The following is a 13363-nucleotide window of genomic DNA, read 5'->3' as shown; positions in this document are numbered from 1 at the left end:
CTGCTGTGATTCAGGCATTGGCAAGAACAGATTTGTCCAGTAATCTACAGTCATTTAGAACAGGCACTTTTCATATTTGTCTCATTTCTTGCAGCAGGACTAACAGCCACAAACAGTGCTTCTTGCTGTGAGCACTGTAACCCCCCAGTAAGGTTCTGATTCATAGTTCCAGGTTCGCTGGAGCCTTTCTCTGTGGAGTATGCATGATATGATCTGCCTGCACTGGTTTCTTCCAGGTACTCCATCTTCATTCCACAATTCAAAGACATGTTAGGTTAGGCCCAATGAATCTAAATTGGATAAGTGGTTAAAAATAAAACAACATCATCTCGGCATTATTTTTGCCTGCTGGAATGTCCATACTAGTTGCCGAATGATTTGATTTTCTAAAAAGTGATTTTAAAAAGTGCTCCAAAATACACAATAACAGCACAAGAAAACAGTTAAGAGGTCCAGGTCAGTGACTTGAATGGGTAGAGATGAGGCCTAGCAGACTGTGACAGTTGGTTGTGTCTGCACTGCTGTAAATCAGGGCAACTTTAAGCCTTTATAAAAAATTTAAGAGGATTAATCATAAAAAGGCTGTAAAAACCAGGCTGTAAATTTGTCAATTTCTTCTCTGAGGTTGGGTTTTAATTGTAATCTATGGGGCCTCTCGTGGCTTTTCGTGGAAGTTTTTTTTTTTTTTTGCACTTTTGCGAAGGCTTTGTTTTTCAGCACTACATTTTGAGTTCTCATTAGTAACTATTTCTGAATTGTTTGACCTGAATGTATTTTACCTAAAACAATTTTTGACAATTTAAATGGGGATTTGGGAGAAACAGGACAGTCAAAGAGAAAAACAAAGGAACCCAGCACACTGTTGCTAAAGTAAAAGGAAAATCATTTCAGATGTATTCAATCCTCCACATCTGCATAAATCACATGTGGAGGACTGCACTTATAACAAGCAGTCACAGCCAGATGTGTCTGATTGAAACAACTGCTGGTGCTCTTATGGACAAAGCAGCAAAGGTAGCTGCCACACTGTCACCACGACTGGATGCACAAACAGAATGATCTTAAATGATCTGTTCAATCCTGTGTGTCTCTTGTTCAGGTGTCTTATGCTGTCATCCTTTCCATCAGTCACTCTGACCCTTCTCCTGTAGTCTGGCCCTGCTGAATAGTTGAAAAATACAAGATATTTCCACATTTCATTTCTGAGATTCAGTGTAGTTTTGTTTTTTTTAATCAGTGCATTTATCCACATACTGTGTCAGATCTTTAGCCTGGCTGATGCTGATTTTTTGGGGCCATTAACAAAAACAGGGAGACATGGCGATAACATAATGTCCAAGATTATTTATTGATACATATTCATAAATAAGTTTTAAGATGCAACATGTTAGACTGAAAAGGTAAAACAATGAGATCATTTTTTATTAACTTACCAGCAGTGCACTCCACTATGTCGCGTACCATGAAGACACTGCTTGACTGCACCGCAATCTGCTTGGCCTTGACACGTACTCTGTTACATGTGTTGACAGTATTGTAAATAATGGAGTCAGAGCTGCTGCACTGGACAAATTATGTGATAACAGCAGTTCTAAATTACACTGGCCCTTATTTTCTGCACAAATTTGTTAAAAAGAAAAAAAGAAAAAAAAAGCAATTCGTTTCCTATTGGGTAACACATATATTGGATATATATCTGTCATATCTGCCAATATTGACTAAATTATATATTGGTTAAAATCGAGTGAAATCAGAATCAAGTATTTAAGCATGTAGCATGACATTACCAGTATCCCAGGGATTTGCTAGATAGCTGCCTGCTGGTTTTGACCTATTCACCATTTCACTTAGTCAGCCTGGCTGTTAGTGAAGGAGGGGAGTGTATGTGATGACAAGTCTTCCCTCTTTGTACAAAGCAAAATCAAGACTGGTAACAAACTGGCTTAGCATGTAGCTGCAGTGAGAAGTCAAGGTGCAATCAGAAATTTGAGGAAGTAAATCAACGGATCACTCAGACGGTGTGCATTTTATACCAACAGTGGCAGAGCGGCAAAAAATCCCATACAGTAACAACAAATGCACTAATGCACTCTTGTAGTCTTCAGAAGATAGCTTAAGAGATTTCTTTATTTGATCTTTTCAGATGTGTTCAAAGCAGAGAAGTGAACACTTGTTCTTTTAGAAAAGGACAGAGGTTGGTGTAACATAGAAATCTTGCAGAGTGTTGTTCATTTTACAAACAAAATATTGTTATCTTTTACACGTGTGATTATGAGGCACCACACAATAATACTGTATCATCTTAATTATTTACACTTGAACAAAGCATCTGCCCTTCTGGCTACAAATGCTTGAGTGTTCTTACTATATATGGGTGTGAGCAGCATACACTGAAACAGCAATAAGGTGTTTGGTTTTAACTGTGGCTATAAGGGAGAGAAGTTGAATGACAAAAATAAGAAGCAGAAGAATAGATACACATTTGACCAGAAAGAATCAGGCCATTTGGAAAAGTAGGCTTACACGCAAACATTCAGACATGCACACACATTCACTAACAGGCAGGTGGGATAAGATGCGGTAAACCCCCCAGACTGCACACACACACGCACACACACATACACACACACAAATATGCACAAACAGTGAATGCCTCAGTAGATGCCCATCTGCTTCAGTACTACCTCAGTATTCCATCAGCTTTCCTCGGCAGTGTGAGGAAGGTGAACATACCTGTCTGTGATACCACTGTACTGCACGTGTCATCCAATCAAAGTCCACCATAACATGACGAAAGTTTCCACTGCAGCACACAGTTTAGACATTTTTAAGTTCACACAGAACACTGAGGCAGAAATATGAATTTGTTGTTTTTCAAGATGTCTTTTTTTTTTGTTTGTTTTCTTTTGTTAGTTTTTTGTGTGAAACACTTTTGCTACTTTAACAGTAAGCAAAGAGCCCCTTCGTCCCATTGGTCCTCCTGTCGAGAGTGTGACATAGGAAGTTAAAGAAAAACAGATTTATAGATAGAGAGAAAAGATACATACTATTATCTAAAGTCACAAACAACAGTTGTGAGGAGATTGTCAAGGCCTTCGCATTATATTCAGTGAATGAGGTCACATTGTAAATTGGCTCTGTCTCTGTAAACCCTTTGCCTCCTGGGAAGTTCATGAAGTGCAGCCACTGTGGCAGGCATGCATCAGTACCTGTTAGGAAACCATTTATGTTATTTAGGTGAAGAGAAAAGTAGTATAGGGTGAACCAAAGCCCACATCAGGGAAAAACAGCCTAAAAGTCATCAAATAAGCCTCCTCTGTGAATATTATCAGAGAACCTGTAGTTTAAGCCCCTTCTTTGTGCATTTGTTAGGTCTTTTAATCACGCCTTCATTTCTAATGCAGTCCCTGAAAGTACAGATGTGAAAACACCCGAGGCCAGCACATTATCAAACGGTTCAGAACAGCATAGCTTATTGTCTGCAAAGTAAAATGTCTTACACACCCAGCCGTGCTGTATCCTTCAAAAAGAGCGTTTCCATGACTTACAAAGGATTTTCTGGAAGGCTCTGCGGAAGTCCTGGTTGAAGATAGTGTAGATTACTGGGTTTAGTGAGCTGTTGCAGTAGCCAATCCAAAAAAAGAACTTGAAAAGTGTTAGAGGGATCTGGCATGGTTCACGGCAGATTCCATACAGACTGTAGGAGAAGAAGAATGGGAACCAGCAGACAACAAATACGCCCATGACCACAGCAAGGACGAAGGTGAAGCGTTTCTCCCGAGCAGCTGAGACTTTCTTCCGATTGACAGTGCTCCGACGTTTGCGACGAGATGAAAACAAGTCTATGGATTTGGAACTGGCACGCGACTTCCTGCTGGAGTATTTAGAGGCGGAGCTGCTCTTTCGGCTAGCCTTCCTGTCTTTTCTGTCTTCATGATGATGTTTTGAGGAACAAGAGCTTTTTTTAAGTTTCTCGTCTGACGAGCTACTATCTTCAAAGTCGTCATCGTTGTCTGTTGGATGTTTTGGCTCGTTTGGTAGAGGTGTTCGAACTGCTTGCTCATGGCAATGCCCATTCTGGCGTTCCTGATTTTTCATGCTCCCGCCCCTGTTGGACTTTAAAGACCCACCTATGCCCGGTTCAGCTTGGTCCATCCCATTCTCCAGCGGTGAATCCACATCCCTTTTCTTCTCTGACAATGTTCTGGTCCTGGTTTTTGCCACTTGGTAGATCCGAATATAGACCAGGATCATAATAACACAGGGAGCAAAGAATGATCCTATGCTGGAGTAGAGGATGTACCAGGTCTCATCATTCAGCATACACTGGGGACTGGCCTCGCTGCTGCTTCTGTCCATTGATATCAGTGGAGGGAAGGATATTATGGCTGAGATCAACCAGACCACAACAATCATGCCTTTAACTCGTTTAGGTGTTCTCTTTAAGTTGTACTCTACAGCCTGTGTCACAGACCAGTACCTGTCCAAACTAATAGCACACAGGTGAACAATAGAAGAGGTGCAGAACAAAACATCCAGAGCTAGATAGATGTCACACCAAATTTTGCCAAAAAACCAGAAGCCCATAAGTTCATTTGCCAGTGAAAAGGGCATGACCAGAGTGGCTACCAGTATGTCCGCACTGGCCAAGGAGACGAGAAAGAGGTTCTGGGGTGGTTTTAGAGCTCTGCTCGTTAAAACGGCGATAACAACCAAAACGTTCCCGACTATTGTAAACAAAATCAAGAAGCTGACAAGTCCAGCAAGACCCCAGATAGCGAGCAGGGTATACTGGCTCTCAGAGGTTGAATTAGAGGAGATATTTTCTGCCTCTACCCTGTCGTCCAGGCTGGAGATATTAAAGAAATCCATTTTTAAGTCCAGTTTTGATTTTTACAAAATAAATTAATGTGCGGAAATAATCCGAAAAAAGAAATATCCAATTAAGACTTGAGCGCACATTTCACAATAAAAATATACATGAAATTGCATTTTTCTTCTCTCCGCAATGTTCCACATCCTCCATATAAGTCTCTCATATGCATTTGAAAACAGAGAGAAAATGGGAGGAGGAGAAAGAGCATGAGATATACAAGTCTTTTAAGTCCTTATTCCAAGAGCGCACGCTGCTCAGCAGCAAAATTTCCATGGTTAGAAAGCGGACTCCTTCCTCACCGTGTCCTCTCCCACCCCGACTGCGCCCGCATCTCTCCACCTCCGCCTCCCCGCTGTGTCCTGAGAGAGGTTTGTAAGAACCACGTGTCTTTTTTTTTCTTTTTTCTTTTTTTCAGAAAGAACTAGCAGGGACGTGCTCCGCCCCGGAGAAGAGATGGGAGCGATTATTGGAGGAGAGGAAGCAAATAAGCAAGAAAACATTTTTTTTTTCTTTTCTTTTTTTTTTTTACAAGTTATACGGGAATAGTCGATAAGATCAGTGTTGGCTACTGCTGGGGGAGCTCTTGCTTAATGTGAGTCCAGTTTCGCTGCATTGTCGGTGTAAAGTGGCTGACAGTAACAAATTGGACAGTCGATCAGACAATCTCTTTTCTTATTTGACTCTTGAAGGTCTATTTTAGAGTGCGCTCACGCCGAGCGCCTGTGTGCAGGAGCTGCTCGTTGGAGGTCACATTGCTGTCAAACTGACAGCGGCGAAGTCCCGCACCAAGCAAGGCACGCTCTGCTTTGTCCTTCTGTGCACACACTGGAGGTCAGTATTGTAACAGTCAGCTCCGGAGGGACAAATTGGCCAACACATACGATTCATACGAACATTAGCGATAGTTTTCTTAAACAAACTGAATATAAATGTTATTATTATTATTATTATTATTATTATTATTATTAAGCTATGTGGCCCATCATTTAACTTTCGCCCTGGTTTATGAATATAAGAAGAACACGTGTAAACACATAATGGAAATAATGTCCCCTCTTTTTTGCACTCTACTGCCATTATATTTCATGTGTTTGCATGGTGGTAATTAAAAGGATTACAGGATTACATGACGCAGTTGTGTGTTCTGATGGAAAGTGAGACGCACGCGCCTTTAGGGGATTTCAAAGGCGCAAAATCTTCGGCGTAGAAAGCCCTGTAAATACATAAGCTAGAGAACAAAATAGGGCGTGCATGAAATATGATTAACGAGGAGACATCTTAAAGTCACGAGTTCATCCCCTTGCCTTGGATGCATTAGCCTAATGGGCGGAATATGTCTCTAGCATGACATCCAGGTTATCCTGGCTTTATGTTTTTTTTTATCCATTCTCTCCTTGGGACACGTGCATGCAAACTTTAGCCACAGCCAAAGGGACACTTACTTCTATTTCTTTTTCTCTCCTTATCTCTGTATCTTTTTCTCTTGCACACATGGTGCAGCAGCACAGTCCAGGTTCTTTAAATTAAATCCAAGTTCACTTTGGTAGGTCAATCCCCAAAAAAGCCTGTGATAAGTTTTTGGACTTCCTTTGTGGACTTCCTCTGCTCCTGTTATCCCTATCGACTCTGGGTGGCTTTGCCTCCTGGAGAAACCCTTTCTTGCCTTTGGCATATAGCTGGGTATTAAGTTCCTTGGCCAGTGCGTTTATTGACCGTGTCTACCGGCTAAGTACCTGCCATTAATCAGTAGAGCACGCAGCCATGCTGAATTAAAGAGCAGCCACAGCCGCAAGAAATGCTTAAGTCCAAATTGATCTGCATCAAGACTATGAGGTGGAATGAGGAGGGCTCAGGAGCTCATGGTCCATCTGCCTGCGTGGAATCACAGTCACTAACCTTCCCCCTGCACCCATCCAAAAAACAGACTGTTCCTTCTCATGCCGCCTTTTTAAATTCAACCTAGGCTAGAGTGATGCCGTAGGTCAGTGTAGATGCACTCTAAGCTGATTTTGAACAAACTGTCAAGTCTTATTATGGTCATTAAGTTGTGTCCTGGGGCCACAGCTCATCTATATATAACTGGGGCATCGGTGAGGGATCTCAGCTATTACCAAGCCTTTTCTTGTTTTCAATATTGAGTCTTCCTCAGAGGGAATAAGTTGGCACTTTCTGCAACTAGCCAGGAGACAGCTTTGAGCTGTCAAAGAAACTTAGCTGATTATTTTTATCTCTTTAAACCAAGGATATGTACTTGTGTGCTTCGAATTACTGTGCTTTTTGTTCTGTTTCATTCTTTTTTATTCCAGTATAATCATAATCTACAGCTCTGTTCTTTTTTTTTGTTGTTGTTGTGATACAGAGTCGCTCCTGGATGAGAAATCTGCATTTTTATTTAAATGCTACAAGGCAGCATTTGTGGAACTGAAAGCAGAGACAGTACCCAGAGCTTTACAGCAGAGAAAAGTATAATGAGCCTCTCAGACTTTCAAAAATATAATAACACCTGATATGCTCTCACAAGGTTACATGACAAGCCCTTTGTGACCCATTAAAGTGACTGCTTGAGTCACTGGCCTTTATCACACAATCAGAGCCTCATTATAGCTAGAAGACATTATTCCAAAGATGGCCACGTCCTGCTTATGAACTCTGATCATCTCCCTGCAGGTATAAATGTTCAGCAAGCACATCAGTGTTTAAACCAAATATCCAAATACTAAATACTCTAGTAAGGCACGTGTTTGCAAATCGTAATTCCCCAAAGAAATCAAAGCTGTTACCAGTAACCTCTAATTTCCACCCTCTCTAATGTGAGGTGGTTTCCATATTGGCTCCTCTGTAAACTGAGGTACCAGCTGATGACAGTGACAAATGGCAGTGTAACTCGGGCAGATGACTATAGAGCCTAGAACAAGTAGTTCAACAGAGAAACATTCAGCCTAGGGGAGTTTCTCTTCTGCTAGCATCACCGCACAAAGCAGGGTCTGCTTCTTATCTACCACCTTGCCTTTGACAAATTACCCATTAGGAATTTAGATTGATCTGAAATTGATTTTTTTTTTTCACATGGAAGGAGTTTTCTTTTGGGTAGACCGGCATAATAAAAAGTAAAGTTGTCAGTGTTTCTAAGCTCACATATCTCCTTCGGAAAAATTGCATATGTGGCCAAATGATCCCAACCGCTCAGTTACTCTCTTCATCATTTGTGGCAGTTTCTGTGGGATTGTCAGACCTACTGGAGCTCACAGAGATTTTTAGAAAAACACATTTTCATTGTATGAATCATATCTTAAACTGGTGTCTTTTTCAAATTTTGCTTCCCCCAAAGATTGTCAGCAAATCCAAGATGAAGTAGTTGTCACTGTGAAGCCTGTGGCTGGATGTCAAGCAGGATGCATTTTAAAAATAGCAGGTAAGAGATTTGTTAGCTTCTCTCTTGTAACTCTGGGGAATTAAGAAAAAAGAAAGAAATTCAGGGATGCGTTTTGACTCTGTGTGAACTGACAAATCAGTAGATTTGCACAATAATATGCACAGTCTAGTTAACAGCTAAGTCTTTTGATTATGAAATTTAAAATCTCTGGATGCTTTATTATTCCCCAGTTTCAGAAAAATCTTATTATATTTCCATCTCTGAAACAAATATTTCTCTTTTCATTCACATTTTTGTGCTTAATCAGTTGTTGTCCATATAGAACTCCTCTGTTACAGTTTGAATGAAGCAGCATAAGGAGTATTGGGTGTGAAGAGACATTGTGCAAAGAACTTAATGAATAGTTTGGCGTGCAGCCTTAAAAATGTGGCTGACATTCAGCTCAAAAATAATCATGTAGTCAGTAAATAAAAACTAATGAAACCTGTGTAGACTATGAGTGTATAAAGTATTTGGTATTTTAAAATTCAGTTTAAGATGAAGGATATGTAGACATTTAGCAGCACAGATTGGATGTTATAAGAGGACAGATGTGTTGCACTTTTATCGGTGCTACGGCATTATCTGGCATTGAGGATTTTATAGAGTAAGGACCGTCTGAAGAGAAGTAAAATATCAGGCAAAAGCATGTATTGTGAAAATAACTGTAAGCCCCTTTCAAACACTGCAGGTTGTCAGCGTAAGGGACTCTTGTTCAAAAACCCACAGCTTTGAATTGAAAAGGACAAAATGTCGGGGGTGTTTGTCTTTGTGTGTTCCTGCCGAGTAGAAAGTGCATTACTCCATCGCTCTTTTGGGAAAAGGTTTGTGTGCTGTCACTAAGGCAAATGGCTTTCTTCCTATTACACAATGCAAAATCAGCAGTAAAGATATTAACTCTGTATTTAGCATCAAGAGATGTATCTTTTTCCTTTTCTGTTAAGCTTTTGGGTTCATAGGCATTACAAAGAGTCAGCTGAGAGATTGAAAAGCCAAACGTTATACGGATATTGTGACACTGTAAAACAATTTGTATTTTTTCTCTCATGTTTGGATTTCATTGTCAGATCGCGATAATATTAAAGTCGACCTTCAGCTATATATAAGTTACTAGGCAGAAAAGAAAGACTTCATCATTTCATACTCATACAAGACTCAAGGTCTTTTTTCGTGTCGCTTTTGTCATCTTTTATTAACGGCCTGTGTCTTTTCCAAAGAAGTCTCCAAAACTCCAGTTATAATTACCAGATATGACTACAATCAAATCAAATAGCTTTTCCAAAACTGATTCTCCACAATGGACACTATAATAGTATTTCAACCTCATAAAGCATTTGGATATTTGCTGTGGCACAACAGACTGTTGCACTGCAGATAAGATTACTCAACTGTCCCGAGAAAGGTTGACTGTCCAATCGTAAGATGAGTGGCTGTGCAGTGTCTGGCCTAGCAAAGTCATTACTGTCCATCTGAGGGACAGTTGGGCCAAACTTGCTGATCCGCAGGCAAGTCGAGAATTATGCACAGCCTGAATGTGTTAGAAACGTGACACCCAGACATAGACGAGCACCAGTTGACTAGGAGTTGCATCATGATCTGTACACCAGATTGACTTGATGTTGGTGAAAAATGACCATCTGTGAAGTGTCACTGGCAAAGAGATCACAGATTGGCCCAGAAATGTTAAAAGAATTCATGTAGAAATCAAATTTTAGGCTGGAGAAAGGGGGGAGTAAAGGGTAATCAGCTAATAATACACTAACATGTAGCTGATGGATTTCGAGTACATTATTCATTGAGTCAGTGGTTACTGATTGGAGAAGTAACATATTCTAATGAAAATATAAATGTCACCTTCAGGGCCCTCTCGATACCAGTGCAAAAGTTTCCAGTCCCAAACGTGTCCGCTGCAATAGCAGCACGACTAAATACAATCAAACATGGGTGAAGACTGTAATCTACCATCTTTAAGTCAACCTGTTTTTTCATTACAATACCTCTTCCATTTAAACCCTGGTCAACAGATATGTTCACAGCCTCCGATGTCCACAAGGCATTTTGTCAAATGTTTTCAGGCTTCTATGAGATTCCCGGTTCTCTAGTGCAATCAGTTCAGATGCTTCTGTGCTTGAGAGCTTAAAGCTTAAACCAGTGTGAAAAGTTTAGGAAACATGAAAAGGCAGGAAAACAGAAGAGGGCGGAAAGAATAAAGCTTCTTGTTCCTGCTCGGTTAATTAGTGCTAGGTTATAAAGGTATTCTTCGCACTTTGGGAATTGAGTGGCAAAGCGTATTTCACTTTTCATCTTCCTCCTTGTTCTGTTGTCACATCGTTCTGCTGTATCCAGGGATTTAGTTGGCGAGTTCACGCTCACCATTTTTCCCTTTCTTTTTTTATTCTGTCACACTCACAGGTCTGCATTAGCACACGCGCAGTCTTAAGCATGTGCTGGTGAATGGCTACTTAGGGAGGCTCATGTTATTTCTCTGAATTAGAGTCATTTCATGGGTAGTGTAGTTAGGGCCAGATGGTCAGATGTTACCAAATGAACACATTACGACAGTTGGTGACATAAAAGGGATTTATTCTGTGGGTGATCTCACTGTGTTCAGTGGTGAGGATGTTCAGCGATTTTATCAGTGTGTTTTATTCTGCTTTTCAGTAGAAGAGTGCAGTTTTATTGGCCGGCTGACAAACGGCCCGTACCCTATTGTTGCTTGATCTGATGTAGTAAACCTCTTCAAGAGGGAGGTTTGTCTTGACGCTCTCTTCCCTCTTTCATCGGTATCTCCTGCACTTTGTATCGTTCCTTGTGATGTAGAAAATACGTTTACGTTTGATGAGTTCTGGGGAAACTTTCCTGACACACTGTCACGCCGTTTCACTTCCACTTTTCTAGTGTCTCAGGACATTACGTGATGAAACCATTCATTCCCATCCTGTCTTGGTCCTGGACTGTCATCTGTTTTACAGTATTCCCATCTCCAATAGGTTTTTTCTATTTGCAATTTAAACTGTGCTGTGAAAGTTATGGCTCGATGGTGTTTCTTGCTGTGTGTTTGTATGTGCTTGTGGGGGGGGTGCTGTTCTCCGCTAACCTTCCTGTTATCGTAGTCTCACTGGAAACATGCTTTTGTCAACAGAAAATCAAAGCAGCTGAATCTTCTTTAAGTTTGGAAATACTCCCTATCTGCAGACTGCCTGCTTCTAAGCCTGTTAATTCTGCGCTGTGGACAGGTACCGGCAGTGCTTGCTAATTTGAATACAGACTTTGCCTTTGTGGTGTCAGTGTGGTTTTTCAGCTGGAGCAGTGACATCTCAGCTTCACTGCCCGATCATGCCTGTTCCCCTTCACTGTGAATAATAGAGTGATGCATGTGTGTGTATGCGTCCATGAGAATTTGCATTGTGTAGTTGAATGATACCATAGAGGGAGAGAGACAAAGTGTTAAACAAATTGTGTCAAAGCAGATGTGTTGGTTTCATCTTGTGTGGGTGTTTCTTTTTCTATCACACTCAACACTTTTTATATGGTTGTTCTCAAATGTGTGTATGAATGTGTATCCATGTTTACAATAGTTTGAGTTATACCGAGCACATAATGATTGTGAGCCTTGGACAAACTAGTTAACGCTGAATGGACTCAACTGGACAACTTTGATATCATCAGACTGCATCAGAATAAAACTGATATAAAATCTTTTGAAGTACAGATCACAAAATCTTCTCATACTCCTCACCGGTGTTTTCTCTCATTCCTTCTCTGCCTCTGCTGTGTTTTTCATTCATTAATTCTCCGGACACACAATCCAATCTTTCCCTCTCTCCTCTGATTTGTCATGCTCATTTCTTTTTGTATTCTGCTATTTGAACAGTGCAGCAGTGCTGTTTTGTACCTGTAAGTAGTGACAGGGGGAGGTTTAATTTCAGCATTTTGAATGGGTGTCCAGCAAGGGGAACATGTTGAACCTAAGATTGCAATCTTCCTGCAAAGCAGAGCATGTTTTTGTGCTAAATTGAGATTCTGGCACAATGGGGGGGGAGCAAGCAAGCAAGAAAGTTCTCTTTGGCTATCTTGATGGAAAATCTAAAATACCCACTTTATATTATTGAATTATCAGTCAAAACTATCAGACAGGGCCATTAACTAACAGCCTCAACTTTGCAGCCTTTCATATTGCATTTTCCTACTTGTGTGTGGATTCTGGCACTCATTAAGCTTTGATTTTGCTTAAACTTTGCCAACTTTACATCTTTAATCCTTGCACTCAAAGGCAGGCTTAGCCAAAAGACAGGGCATGCAAAAGCACAACATTTAACTATTTGTTTGGTTTTTTAAGTCAAACATGCTTTCATACAGAAGAGAAAATAAGACCTTAGTAAAATGTTCTTCTTATAAAAATTACAGCGCATGTCTTTACATGATACGCGTACCAACACCTTATGAGCACACCTCTTCATCATTAGTATCACTGAATCATATGGCAACAATTGAGCACATTTAGCACATCTAGAAATGGTCAAAACCTGATAAAGATCAAACAAAACCCCAGAACGGAGAATGAAGGTGTTTTACATTACTGAACCTTATATGGTTGCTGGTGATAGACGGGGTGGTCTGAGTATTCTAGAAACTGCTGATCTATTGTTACTTTTCCACACAACCATCTCTAGGGTTGTGTGAAAATTTCTTGCTGATGTCAGAGGTCAGAGGAAAATAGCCAGACTGCTTTGGGTTCACTACTGTCAGTTAACAACAGGATGTTTAGCCTGCAATTTGCACAAGCGACCCAAAATATGACAAATAGAAGATTTGTAAACGGCCTGATGAGTCTTGATTTTTGCTGTGATCAGGAATTGTTTTAAACAGTATGAAAGCATGGCATCTGTCCTGCCTTGTATCAATGGTTCATGCATCTGGTAGTGGTGTTGTAACGGTTTGGGAGATATTTTATTAGTACATTTTGGCCTCTACCAGTGGAACACTGGTAAATGCAATGTTCCAACTCACTGTGTCTTTATTACTATAATGTAACTATCTTCTAAATGTTGCTTGTAGCAGGATAATTCACACGC

General features: G+C 40.5%; 1 protein-coding gene across 1 annotated transcript; it reads right to left on the bottom strand.

Annotated features, from left to right (window-relative positions):
* Nucleotides 1-2892: 2892 nt before the first annotated feature.
* Nucleotides 2893-5548, bottom strand: adra2c (adrenoceptor alpha 2C). Its single transcript, XM_040004733.1, has one exon. The coding sequence runs from the start codon at nucleotides 4870-4872 to the stop codon at nucleotides 3523-3525; it is 1350 nt and encodes a 449-aa protein (XP_039860667.1). The 5' UTR covers nucleotides 4873-5548; the 3' UTR covers nucleotides 2893-3522.
* Nucleotides 5549-13363: the final 7815 nt, after the last annotated feature.

Source organism: Simochromis diagramma, unplaced genomic scaffold, assembly GCF_900408965.1.
Source record: "Simochromis diagramma unplaced genomic scaffold, fSimDia1.1 OVJJ01000487.1, whole genome shotgun sequence".
Taxonomy (NCBI): Eukaryota; Metazoa; Chordata; class Actinopteri; order Cichliformes; family Cichlidae; genus Simochromis; species Simochromis diagramma.
This window is presented reverse-complemented; position numbering and strand designations above follow the sequence as displayed.